The sequence below is a fragment of the Apus apus genome, chromosome 1, assembly GCF_020740795.1.
Source record: "Apus apus isolate bApuApu2 chromosome 1, bApuApu2.pri.cur, whole genome shotgun sequence".
Lineage (NCBI taxonomy): Eukaryota > Metazoa > Chordata > Aves > Apodiformes > Apodidae > Apus > Apus apus.
This window is the reverse complement of record NC_067282.1, coordinates 16815324-16829105: the sequence shown is the minus strand read 5'-3', so window position 1 is coordinate 16829105 and position 13782 is coordinate 16815324. Positions and strand designations below refer to the sequence as shown.

General features: G+C 41.1%; 1 protein-coding gene across 3 annotated transcripts in view; it reads right to left on the bottom strand.

The window, feature by feature from the left end:
- Window positions 1–9890, bottom strand: part of CUL5 (cullin 5) — a 33419-nt gene extending 23529 nt beyond the window's left edge. For all 3 annotated transcript variants that reach the window (XR_007889269.1, XM_051617132.1, XM_051617145.1), the window contains exons 1-3: window positions 9551–9890; window positions 2782–2891; window positions 388–487 (exon numbers count right to left, since the gene is read on the bottom strand). Coding sequence is in view for 2 of the 3 variants with exons in the window: in XM_051617132.1 (XP_051473092.1) it covers window positions 388–487; window positions 2782–2891; window positions 9551–9574 (234 nt within the window). In the remaining variant the exon portion in view is untranslated. The remainder of the gene's footprint in view (window positions 1–387; window positions 488–2781; window positions 2892–9550) is intronic.
- Between the last annotated feature and the right edge of the window lie 3892 nt (window positions 9891–13782).

Here is a 13782-nt window from a genome sequence, read left to right as displayed (position 1 = left end):
AGCACAGCACTGAAGCCAGACAACAATTTTTTTCAGACAGTTATTTCTTATGGAAAAATTTGCCTCAAGAGGTTTTCAAGTGGAAGAAGAGTCCCTAAGTACTGTTGGATAAACAAAAATAATGCTGTGGGGCTTTTCATTTGTTTGCTTAATATAACACAAAAATCACTGCCCACCCCAGTTTCAAGGACTATGAGAAGACAGTAAGCCACAGCAAATGCTCAAGGCTGGCTTTTTGTCAGTAGAAGTTTGAAGGGTAATTACGATCTCCAGGACATCACAAAATTTCAAACAAAACAGAAACGCATTTTGATTCTATGAAAGTCAGAACTACTAGGTTATTTTTCTAACAATATAAATAGAAGTTATGAAACATTAAGAACTTACTGCTTGTGCCTGTTTAATAAAATCAAGGATGTCTTCCTTCAGAGCCTGATGGATTTTTGCTGGACCTTTATCATCCCACAAGCAAACTGCATGTACATCTCTAGAAAACAATTTATCCCTTTTAGGAACAGCTACTCAAAGTTTCATGCTATAGTGTATGAGGCTTAAACAATCAGAACTTAAGTATGTCTAAGAAATTAACACCTTTTATCTACCATTGTCAAACAATACACAGTTAAATTCCAGTGATATATGCAAAAAAACATGCTTGGAAAAGAGACTGAAGCTATAATAAAGTCTTGGAAGCAAGTAACAGCCTCCTATCTAGTAACAGCCTATGGTCAAGGAGAGATGTAGAAGCCAATTCTGTTTTTGTATCTATTCAATAATCCTCATTGCACTACGGACAATTTTTTACAGCTTTTCTTTGATGAAGACTGAAACCCCTTGCCAGTAGAAGCACTACTACTCAGGCCATATTATTTTTAAATGCTCTCATTATCATGCAGCCTTCAGTCTTAGTTTCACAGTTACAGCACTACAACATTCTTGTGCTACAAAGGAATCAGAACTTTGTGAGAAATTTCAGCTCAGTGACATCAGGTAATTAAAAAGATGTTTTAATTAGTTTAGTGAGATCACTTAAACATTTCATGACAATGGTAGCATGCTGAAGTTAAAGCCTACAGCAGAAAAGCTATCAAACAGCATCACAAAGCAAAATTCTAGTAATGAGTTTAAATCAACATTCAAATACATTCCTGTTTTTCCTAGCTGACAGTCCAGCAAGTGTAACTTAATCCCTAATTTCTATCCATACTAAAGACTAAGTAATGCAAGTTACAATCCTAACCATACTTCATATATAATGTGACCTAGCAAGCATTTTGACTCATCTTCTGGTTCTTCTTCTTTTTAATACTAAGGCTACATCTTTGCAGGAAAGCAACTATATAATACAAGGGTACAACTTTGTTGCTGTTAAACCAATAGTTATTTCAATAGAAGAGCGTATTTATTTCAGTTTAACTGAAAAGACAAAACTTACAGGGCAAAAAGTTCCTTTGACACAGATCAAAGGTTCTGGCCCAGGATTTAGACATGTCTACCCAAACCGTGACATATAAACACTTTCACATGCAGAAAAGGTGTTACTGTATTTAGAACACCACTGTTTCCTGACAGCAGTGATAAAAGCCATACTAGATAATGATACTCAAAGGGCAGGTAGAAGACACCTACAGATTTTGATTTTTTATTAAAAAGCTTAACAAAGAGCACGATCCAAAAATAGGAACCTATGAGAGTGGGATCCTTTCCTTCAATATCCTTAATTTAGCCATAAAGTTACTTAAGTTCTATCCAATAATTCAACTACAAAAAAAAAAAAAAGCAAATAATATTTCAATACTAATGCAGAATTATTGAAATGTTTATTAAAAATGAAAGCAATGACTCAGAACTTAATTTGTACCTTAACTATAGCACGTTTTTGGCAACTATGATAGCCGTGACATCATAAGATATTAAAACTCATTACATGATAAACTACCTTCCCTTTTGGTTGGCAGGAAAGTGTGACAGGTGCATAAGATGGGTGTAAAAAGAATCATGGCGCTATCCTCGTAAAAAAGAGCAGTAACAACACATATTGCAAAGAGACTTGAAATAAAAAACACTTTTGTGACAGATTTTAAAAAGCAGGACAGACTGCAGATTTAAGCTACAACTTTATTTGAGGAAAAAAACTATGCTGAGACAAAGTCTATTTTAGATATATTTTTTCAATATATGTGCTTTAATTAACTTCCACATTGTGCTCGCAAAAGTCTGGCTTTTAAGAAGAAAATCATCACCTAACAGGAAGCAACTTCTGGCTTTTTGGAAGGAGGAAAATAGCAAGGTTTTTAGAAAGTACACTAATGCAAATGCTGTCTGAAAAATACTATATATATTATTGTGGCACAAAAGTATTCAAATTATACCAGTTAAACTACATTGGCCTGTTACTTCAGTAGCATTAAGTTATTTTAGAAGAAAGCCATTCAAATCAGAACAATGTAACATTCAGCCAACTACCATTAAATGAACTTACTGCCAAAAGCAGTAAACAAAAGTTTTGTGGGCAGGTATAAAACTTGTTTCCTGTGATCAGCTTAAGTCTAAAGATCTGCTGTTCTTTCTCCATCCTGTTTGCAACGATCAATCTCAGCAAAACTCTACTTTAGCACTTACAGTGATGTATGCACAATTATCACTCAACAGAACTTAAACTAGTACATTTGTTCTGTCTTCCCACAGAATCTGTGTCATATAAGACTTCTGGATCACAAGCAGTACCATAACCGCATTTCCATTACGCAGAAGGACATCAGATACTAAAAAATTACTTACGAGAACAGATCAAACCATTGCTGTTTTGTGACAGACTCCTGACGAAGAAGTTTCAGAACGATAGGGCGCATGAAATCCCATTTGTCTTCAAACTGAAGTGAACCTTTATTCTAAAATGAACCAAAAAAAATAGTTAACAGTTTCTTATTTAAAGTTATCTTTAAAGATCATGGTTTCCACAGTTAATATAAAAATATCTTCTTCACAGAGGTGTGTCTCATAAGCTAGCATATGAGCTACAACACCATAGCTGAACAACACTTCAACAGTAAAAAATAATTCTAAAAGTGACATAGCTATTATTTATTTCTTAGAGAAGTGGATCGCCAACTTCTTCCTTTATTCACTGTACTAGTTACCATGCAACAAATTCTAGCAAGTGTTCTTCATCTGTTAATGAAGTGACACATCAACAACATGAATGACACTCGGTCAGCTTTGTTACCAGAGCCAAGAAGAAACGTGCAACCAAAGTCACGAGGCAGAGTTGCAAACCTCTCTTGAATAAACTACCACAACCAAAATGGCAGCCAGGAATCAGGAGCAGTACCTGTGGACACTGCCATGTACCTTTTTTCTCCAGTGTGCATTTGGCAGCAAAGAGGGAGGAAGGAAGCAGATTAACACGGGAGGTGTCGTATCACAGACTCCGTTCCTGTGGGTTAACTGGCCATAGGCAGTCTGGCGGCCAAGACTACAGTTGGTGCAGATAAAAATCATTTACACCTGAAAAATCTAATCCAAGGTGAATTTTTTCAAACATACAGTACAAATTAAGAGGAAAGCTAAAGAAATTAAGTGCTCCCATATAATTCTGAATATTCTGAAAAACCTCTCTGTATTATACAGGCTGACTCCCATGATTAAAAAACAAAAAAACTTTAAGAGAAAAATAACAGTTCTGTTGCATATGTTGTAATCCTATTTGCTCACAGCTCCACATTTTAATACAAAAAAACCCCACAATTTAAAAAAATGTTGATTGAGAGTTCTGTGACAGAAACTGGTTATCTGCAGTGTTATGTTCCAATGCATCGTTTGTTTCTGAACAGACAGATCACTATCTTGGCTAGTGATACTGTATTTGACACAATTCACTTCTAATACAAAAACTAATAAATATAACTACTTGAAATTCTGACAAGTGCACTGCTCTGCCACTAACACCTCTTAGATAAACAAGCACAAGCAACATGCCAGGTTCTCTCAGCCGTTTCCTTCTGACTAATTTTCTACACGGAAATTTACAATTAAATCTGTTATTTAATATTCAGAATAAGCACAGTTTGGAAACTGAATCCCCTGCTGCTCTTAAGAGTGAAGATGTCTTATCGTCAAGTTATAAGGATGCATCAGGAATTTTTACAGTGACAGCACCTGGAGGCCTCCCAGCGTTATTAAACCATTGTGGTAGGTTTGCCTGTTCTCTTCACCAAAGGGCTGTCAAGCATTGGATCAGGCTTACCAGGAAAGTGGTGACCACCCCTGGAGGTACTTAGAGGACTAGATGTGGGGCTTAGGGTCATGGTTTAGTGATGGAGTTGGCAGCGCTGGGTTAACAGTTGGACTTGATGATCTTAAAGGTCTCTTCCTACCTAATGATTCTATGATTCTTCCACTGTAGAAAAAATTAATAAAAAATAATTTGAATGCATAATTAAAAAAAAATAATCAACTACATACTTCTCCCACATACAGTCAGCTCTATAATTATACCCTAAACTTTGATGAGTCGCTCTAATCTTTCCTTCTCCTAAAACTATTAGTTTCTACTTGGAAATATTTGTGTTCCCAGTCACTCTTTGCAGGATAATGAACTTGAAAAACGAGCTGCTGAGCAGTTACAAGCTCCAGAAAAGTCATCATAAAATAAGTAAAACCAACTTCCTCAAAAGTTTTCCTTTGGAGTGAAACTTCAGAGTAGATTCCATAAATTTTCTTGAAGAGGTAAAAAGCCTGTTTTGCAATTCCGGAGAAGTGCAATTCAGTCCTTCATTGAAAACAGCTGAAGATAAAACCAAATGCTCTATTTTTGTGGATAAAACTAGTTTCACTGTACATCATGGCAGGGGCTGGTGGGAGAAAATTGCAAACACTAATGTTTCTATTATTTAGATTGTGATTACTTAGTTCATGCTAAGAAGCACACATAAAACTTTCACTTCAGATGTAAAAGCCACACGTTCACCTTTAGTGAACACATACTTAAAAATAATTTCCCAAATAAAGCCTGGCAGAAACTGCCATTAGGGAAGTTTAGAACATTGCTTCCTATAAATAGGAGTAAACCAACTTTTTTTTTTTTTCTTTTTAGACTTCCTAAATTAATCAGAAGGGAAAATACAATTAATGGATTAAAAATTCCACTCAACTGAAATTTTCTTGAATTTATTACAATAGTTTATACAATTCAACATCTTATACCTATCCCCATTTAATCTTACACTCTGGAACTGAAATTAGAAGAAGAAAGGGTGCACCTACTGTTTGTCATTCACATTCATTAATTCTACCCCTCTCAGTGAATGAGAAAAACAAAGTTTGTAATAGAAGAGTTGGTCAAACAGTGGTAATTCTTAGTTGCTATCAAAGTCACAGAAACATAGTGACCCAGACAACATGAAAAACCCATTTCCCATTTTACTGAGCCACCCACAAACCTGTGCAATTTCTGAGCAATATTTCCTGGTAACTCTTCTCTCTGAGCTTGTTGCCTCAAGCCACGGTTCCCAAGGTAAGTAGGAAGGTAAGTCACACCTTTGACCTTATAAAATCTTCTCTGGAAACATGGATTATGGTTGATAGCCATACCTGGTTGATAGCCATATCCCACCTAAGTAATCCCTCTAGGAGTTTAAAAACTAATACTTTGAAAAATAACTCCAGTTATTAAATATCTTGTGTTTGAAAAGTCACTTCACTAATTTGTCTGAAGAGATTCAATTTTAACACCAAACTTTACTTGAAGTATACACTACTTCACACACTATATTGAAATATATACTGCAACTTTACTCTTCAAACTTTTTTTTTTCTTTTCTTCACTTCTATTCATAAGCATCTAAACACAGTATTTTAGGACAGCAGGTAAAAAAAAACCCTCCCTGACTATGTTGGTGGATATGATGTAGAATTAGTACAACGATGCAAGTAGAACTGTTTCAGTAACAGTTTTCCTGATCTGGGAATTATCACAAGATACAGAATTCCTCTCCTTAACTGTCAGCAAGTTTAAGAAAAGCTCAGCAGAAGCAAGCATAGAATAGGAATAAGAGCTTAAAGAAATGTGGAACATAACAATGCAAGGCTATATGACAAGACCTCCATGCTACTGTCATTCAGCTCTTTTTACTATGTATTCCATATATTTTAGGTCACATACAAATTCAGACTTGATCTCTGACAGATGCCTTAGACAGTACTGTAAAAAAGCAACATCCCCTACATCTTATTGTATCTCTCATCCATCTATGTGTAACATCTTATCCTTTACTACTTCACCATTTTCAAACATATATATTAAGGCTAATTCACAGAGGGATGAAGTATGAAGTATGAGGTCTGACTGAAATAAGCAAGAAGATTCACTGTCTAATCACTGCTATCAGCAGCTCTCCAAATCAGTGTAATGATTGTAGCAAAGTTACTACACAGAGCAGAAAAGCAGCCACAGGGAAAGCTTTGCTGTTTAACTAATTAGCATGCATTATTCCCTACCTTCTTAAGGGTATCCTTATTGGAAATAGCCAGGAAGAAACAGACAAACTTAAAATACAAATCTGGATATATGTACTTTAAGATGAGGAATTAAAAAACTTCAGATATGTTTCCAGTTGTCAGTGACAGGCCCGAGATCAGAAGAGTTGAAACCAAGGCAAAGGTAAATAATTATTCTCATTTCACTTAAGTCTTAAAAAAAATGTACTGCTTTCTTTGCTTCTCCTGCCTAACAGCAGGCTCAAGCTGCAATTCATCTTGCAAGAACAGACTCCTGCATTTGCTGGCCACTCTAGTAAAGCTCTACAGAAGTGTCAAGATCTGCTAGCATGGTTACAGCTACAGGTGTTCTTTCTGCTGACATAAGCTGAGGTGCTTTCTGTTCCAGAATCTGTGGAAAAACTCATGTATCTTGTCATGTCAGTAAATCGGTTTAGACCATATTGTCACTGCAAAGGTAACAGGTTACAAGTCCAACACACCCCCAGAAACCAGGCATGCCACTTTTAAAGTGCCAGAGTCATGGGTATGCTGAGAGAAAAAACTGAGGGGACTCAGTAATGGCTCAGTTCCCAAAAGGAAAGCCATGGCCTCCATGTGGGAGAGCAGTTCTCTTCTGCAGCAGGTAGGGTATACACTAGCTTACCATCTAACAGCTAGCTCTTATGAAGTTCTTCAATATTTTCATCCTATTACAATTTGTTGTATGTCATCAGGATTCCACATATGTTTTGTCATTCTAATTTTGCAATTTAAGAAAGCTCTCTGAGAATATGCTTCTCCCTAAAAAAAATAATTTACAATTAGGAAAAGTATCTACTAGTAGAGTTTAAATCATGTCCTTTAAAATTATAACTGTCAATCAGATTTGGGTTCAGCTAGTATCTGCTATTAGAATAAGAAAACAATATTTCACTTCATTTTCTCAATTATATAGAAAGTTGAATGAGGATGGGAGAAAACCAGAGAAAACTCTCAAGTTTCTGTTTATCCTAGCAAAACCAAGACCTGCATAAACCCAAATTAGATTTTTGATTATGCAGACTTACTTGGAAAAGATAAAGAAAACATTACAGGTTTTTAAACCTCTCCTTTCTTGCCTAGGGTTTTTTACTATACAGAGACATTGCTTTTTTCTCCCTAAACATGAGGCATAAGTAGTTTCACAGCCTCAAACAGCACGAGGCATTGCCAATCAACACTAACCTGGAATCAACAGTTTGCTTCTCTGAGAGCACTCTCAAAAGCAGAATTGAAGAATGAAGGCCCTTATCTAGTTCCAATTCTTGCATTGGTTGATTGAGTCATTATAAACAAAGTCAAATCACTGTATAATCTTTCCTTTTGTTATGCAGGACTCACACTTCACTCTCCTTAGAAAACTCACTAATTATTACGTGATTATGCATCAAAACACTCCAAGTCACCAGAAAGGCCTATTTTAGAATAGGCACCTCTGCAGATTTTTTTCCTAAAACACACTGTGCATATGTATCTTGTTGCTAACAAAAAATATTAAAGATTCAAAGGCCAGTTGCAAAAACCTCACTAGCTGACACAAAGGTTTCAGTCCAGCAAGAGCCATCTTGCAGAAGTGAGGCCTCTGACTGTTTTCACTTACTGTACACCTGTTATTTTAAAACAGCTGAAATAGAAAGTTGACAATCCTTGTGGGCCTTTGTTTCTTTCATCTACTACAGGCTTGTATGCAACTGTATGTCTTGTCAAAGTATGGATGGGTCTTTCCAGAGATCCTTAGTATACAGCAAAGATGTGGACCAAAACATTAACAAACTGTCTGAGCCCTGCTCTAAGACTATGTGCTTCCACAATAAGCACATTTCTTCTTTTGTGACATTATTTTTTAGCAGTGTTCTTGGATTTCTCGATTTTAGATTTTCATTTAAGTCTTACCTGCTTAAAAATCTAACTACCCACTTAGTCGTAAGAAATACAGAGAAATTAATTAAAATTAATTTCAATTACTTTTCAATTTCAAGAAAGATTTATTTTTTAAAAAAGATTTATCTTTTTCATCCTAAAACCTTTTTTTGGATAGAAGGAAGGAACAAGGCTATCAATTATTCCTCACACTGAATGTCTCATAGCAATAGAACCAGCAGTTTCAGGCTAAATCTATACACCCAAAGTAGGTCAGCTTGCTATAATGTAAGCAGCACTTCTTCAGAACCACATTTAACTATAACACATAGTGCTGAACACATGCATACTTCTCTATTTATACTTATTTTAAATTGCTAACTGATAAAGTTAAGCAGACAGCCTTCCCAAGGCCTTCTACCCTAACTACACTTATGTTCAAGGAACAACTACTAGAGGCACTGGTAACAGTTGAAGTAGGCCCGTTTCTGGCGTGCTGGCCTGGCCCCAAAGGCCACATGCAGCCTTCTCCACACATATGCCTCAAGTATCAGGACAGGCAGTCCTGAGCTCACATCCTGGACTGTCATACTGAAAACTTCTGTTCACACCTGCAGCAGCTTGGGGTGACTGACATCTGTCAGCAAACACCGGGAAAGCGCTTGAAAACCCCTGACTACAAAAGCAAAGCTGCTGAACGTAAGCAAAAGGCCTGCAGGAGTTCCCTGCAGAAAAACTGAAGCTAGCAAAAAAGCTGGAATACGGTGGCAATCCAAATAACAACACCTGCCCACCGTAAAGCCATTTTCCAACTCTTTGTTTGACTTAAAGCCAATATTCCGCACACTGTAAATAAACAAAGGGACGACACGGTGCCGCGTCCAGCAGCACGACCCAACACTGCTGGGGAGCCAGGGGAGGGGGTGCCGGCAGCCAAGGGGCAGCCCGGCCAGCGGCCCCGCACCGAGCGGGGCGCCAAGGCCGTTCCCCCGCGGGAGGGCGGCCCGTCCCCCGCGCCCGGGGAACGACAGCCTGGGGAGGGACGCCCGCGGCCTGTCCCCGCCGGCCCGGCCCGGCCGCCCCGGCCACCCGCAGGGCCCGCCCGGCGGCGGGGCAGCCCCGGCCGCCCGGCTCCCTCCTCACGCAGGGCCCGGCCAGGCCCCGCTCTCACCTTTAAGAGATTCGACGTCGCCATGATCTCCCCCGCGGGGCCTCCCCGGCCGCCGGCTCCTCTCCCCGAGCTCGGCTCGCCTTCCCCCGGCCGCTGCCGCTTTACATGGCCCCGGGCCGCCCTCCCGCCCGGCCGGACCCGCGGCGGCGGCAGCAGCAGCAGCGGCTGCAGCGCTGAGCTCCCCTGCCCGGGGGCGAGAGCGGCAGCAGGCTCGGGACGCTCGGCAGCGCGACCGGCCGGCTCCTCCGCACGCAGCCGCCCCTCAGAGCCTCATGGCGGCCCGGGAGGCGCTCGGCAGCGGCCCCGGCTCCGAGGAAGGGCCCGGCCCACATGACACGGGGCCCAGGAGCCGGCCCCGCCGCCGAGCGCGGGCGCAGGGGCTGCGGCCTCCGCCCGCAGCGCCCCCTGGCGGCCCCGCGCCGCCGCTGCGCCGCCCCGGGAGCCCCGCCCCGCGCTCCCCCCGCGGCCGCGGGGCCTTTGGCTGCGGGAACGGGCTGCGCGGGGAGCCCTGGCGGCGGGGCCGGGCGCTGCCGGAAAGCCGAGGGCGGCTGGTGTGCTCCCCCGGCCATGCCCGCCTCACGGACACCCCGCACTCCAGCCCCGGTACCTTCTCCACGCCACACCCCGTGGAGCTGAGCGAGATAAACAGACGCGCAGATTCACCGCGGCTGAATAATGTGGTTTATAAAGCAGAGAAATGTATTTCTGGCTTGGCGGAGGGTGGCGAGGGCGGGTCTCCAGCCCGGCTGGCCATCCCCACCCTGCGAGGCCACGGGTGACCCGCGGGCTGCGGCGGCAGCACCGCGCGGGACCAGCACCCGCACCCGCACCCGCACCGGGTGCGGCGGAGCCGGGCACTGCCCTCCCCCCGATCTCCCGGTGAGCCGGCACTCCTCCCGCCGGCACGCTTTCGCCAGTTTTCTATCCAGTAAGAGATGTTCGGGTTTAGGTACCTTCCGGGAGAAATTTGGAAAGTTCGAAGTTTTATTTATAGAAAGCAGAATTTTTAGTTTTCTGTGGAAACATTTAGCGTTCATCTAAAGTGTGTCTTGAAGAAAGTTCCAAGGAGTTTTCCTTACTCGTTAGGAACTCGAGAGCTGATGCCATCTGTCGTCCCACATCGGTGGCCACACCACCTACCCTGGGGACAACAGGACCCCCCTTGTCCTTCCTGGGGCACGGGGTGATGGACAGGATTTGAAGATAAATTAATATTACAGAGTATTGAGACCCTGGTGTAATATACTCAACCAATCTTTACCCTATGCAAGTGATGATGATGCTGACTAAACATGTGGTGCAGCCTCATTAACCAAATAAATTATGATAGCCATATTAAGGCCTTTTCTTAATTGAGAACTAAAAAGGAGGTACTGAATAATTTCCTATTTTGACAAAGTTCCCGGTTTCTAAATGCTTCAATTAGTCTATTTTTTCTTTGTTGGTATTATATGCTATGTATTCTATACTGTAAATGTGTAAGTATACAGTATTCCTGGCACCTCTAGTGCATGTAGCAATGCAGCTGTGTGTGTAGTATATCATAACGCAGTGTCCAGCCAGTTGTGTTCTGTCCATTGCAGGTATGTTCTGCAGCAGTGCTGCAGTTGTGAGGCCTCCAGCAGGGTCAGTAAAAGGTGTGTCTCGTGTGGTTGTGCCTCAGCTGCTCAGCTCCACAGCCCCACATTGCGTTACAGGTATGCAAGCACCAGAGGAGCTGAGGTACAGGCTGATGCTCTATGGCCTGTGACCTGGAGGCAGTCCCAGCTGGAAGCCACTAGTCCATTGGGTTCTGGCTGACCTGACCTACACTGGGCTGACCTGCTAGAAAGCAGCCCCATGGAGAAGGACCTCGGGTGGAATACAAGTTATCCATGGGACAGCAATGTGCCCTGGTGGCTAAGAGAGCCAATAGTATCTTGGGATGCATTGAGAACAGTGTGTCCAGCAGGTCAAGGGAGGCTCTCCTCCCCCTCTACTCTGCCCTAGTAAGACCACATCTGGAGTATTTGTATCTAGTTCTGGACTTCCCAGTTCAAGAGGGACAGGGATATGCTGGAAAGAGTCCAATGGAGAGCTCCAAGGATGACTAAGGGACTGGAACATCTGTCATATGAGGAAAGGCTGAGAGACCTGGGGCTGTTTAGTCTTGAGAAGACTAAGAGGGGATCTTATTAATGTCTATAAATATCTGAAGGGTGGGTATCAAGAATGGGCCAGTCTCTTTTCAGTGATGCCCTGTGATAGGATGAGGGGAAACAGCATGAAGTTACAAGACAGGAAGATCCACTTCAACATGAGGAAAAACTTCTTCACTGTGAGGGTGACAAAGCACTAGAACAGGCTGTTCTGAGAGGCTGTGGAGTCTCCTTCTCTGGAGACTTTCAAGACCCATCAGGACATGTTCCTGTGTGATCTGTCCTAGATGTTCCTGCTGCAGCAGGGGGATTTGGTTTTGATGATCTTCAGAGGTCCCTTCCAACCCCTATTACTCTATGATTAACTGATTTAGTCTCTTTCCCCCAACCTTTTAAAAATGTGGTTATTTCCAATTATTTGGGATTTTTTTGTTCAGTGTCTGTTGCATCTATTATTTTCTTAATATATGCTTGTTATTAAGGCCACAATTTGGTGATGTTTTTAACTGCTTTTGAGAAATAATGTAGACATCATTCAGACATAAAATAAACTAACTACAGAGAACTTAATCTGTGTTCCTTTTGATGCAAAGTTTAGCATACAAAAACTACAACACAAATTGTTAGAATGTTATTAATGGCAATTTTTGCTCAGCCAGGGCTTAAGCTAAAGGAAATTGGGCTGTGCTTTAAAATGTTTGCACTTCTCATGCAAACTTACCAAACGTTGCAAAAGAAATATAAAAGTACTTAGGATGCAGCAGTCTCTGAGTACCTTCTTCCATAGTCTTGGCTGTTATAAGTAGCCTTAGGTACCCAGTAGCTATTACTGTGACAATGATGGGCTTGGCCTGGAAGGGTCAGCAATGAAAGCACAAAGTGTAAGAGTTCTTGCATCCTGCCCAAATATTTTTTGTGCAGTAGTTACAAGTAGTATGAGCCAAGGAATAAAGAGAACTTGAACACCTGAGAAGCATTGAGACAAGGAAACAGTGGTACTTTTTACTGATATTAAAAATAATGCTAATCTCCTTTTTCATGTCTTACATAATGACTGCAATTTTTTTCTAAAGATCTGTGCATTAGTTTTCTGGGAAGTAAAGACATCTGTGAACCTCAAGTTTTTGTGGTCTTTTAGTACCACTTCAGGGTGCTTTCAAGGTATGCAGTGTTACATAATTTAAAAAAATTTTCTTTAATTCTATTGCAAATGGTTTATTACTAAATTCTGATGGTAATGAAGATATTAATGATTGATTAGTATGTGATACTACATTGACCTATAGTTTTATATCCTTTGCATGGATTGTAAAAGACAGTGAATGATACTTTATCCCAGAGCTGTCCATGGGTTCAAAGTGATTTGCAAGCAACAGCTCATTAAGATTTGGATGATCAGTGAAATTAATATCGTGTATAATATTCTTGATGTCTCAGAGTGAATTGATTCCAGGCACAAACCTGTTGGCTTTGAATGAGTTGCATCAGAGATAAAAATGCACTGCTATTTTCTCTTCTTTCTAATGCCCTGAAACACATGGTACAAATAAGACATACATAGTTTCTTCTAATCTTTACTTAGTCCACGGTGGAAAAGAGCATTTGATGGTTGATCAGTCAGTTTTAGACTCCTCTCCAAACAAAATGTTTTCAGTAGGGATACTAAAACCTATGTTTTTTCCTCCAGTGGGAATGCCTCATTTATCACTGCCATGGACAGTCATGATGACCCTATAAGTAAATGGAGCCAACAGAGTCTCTGAAGACATTCCTTTTAAAAGGGCAAGGACACACAGACACCTACCTGTAGCTGGGAAAAAAAAAAAGCACTGTCAGTGACCAGACTTTTCACATTAAACAACTTCTGTGTTTGTTTCTGTTTTATTTCTGTTGTTTACTATCTGGGCATCCTGTCACCCTTTCAGTTAATAACAGTAGCATTCTGGAGAAACTGCCTGTGTGTGGGAGTAAAGATTCCTGCTGCTTTCACTTAAAGTTGTTTCAGATTTTGATATTTCAGTCTCACCAGAACCACTTATCCTGTGCATCTCAGGATGATCTGTTTGTTCTTATGCCAACATTGTCCTTTAGCTT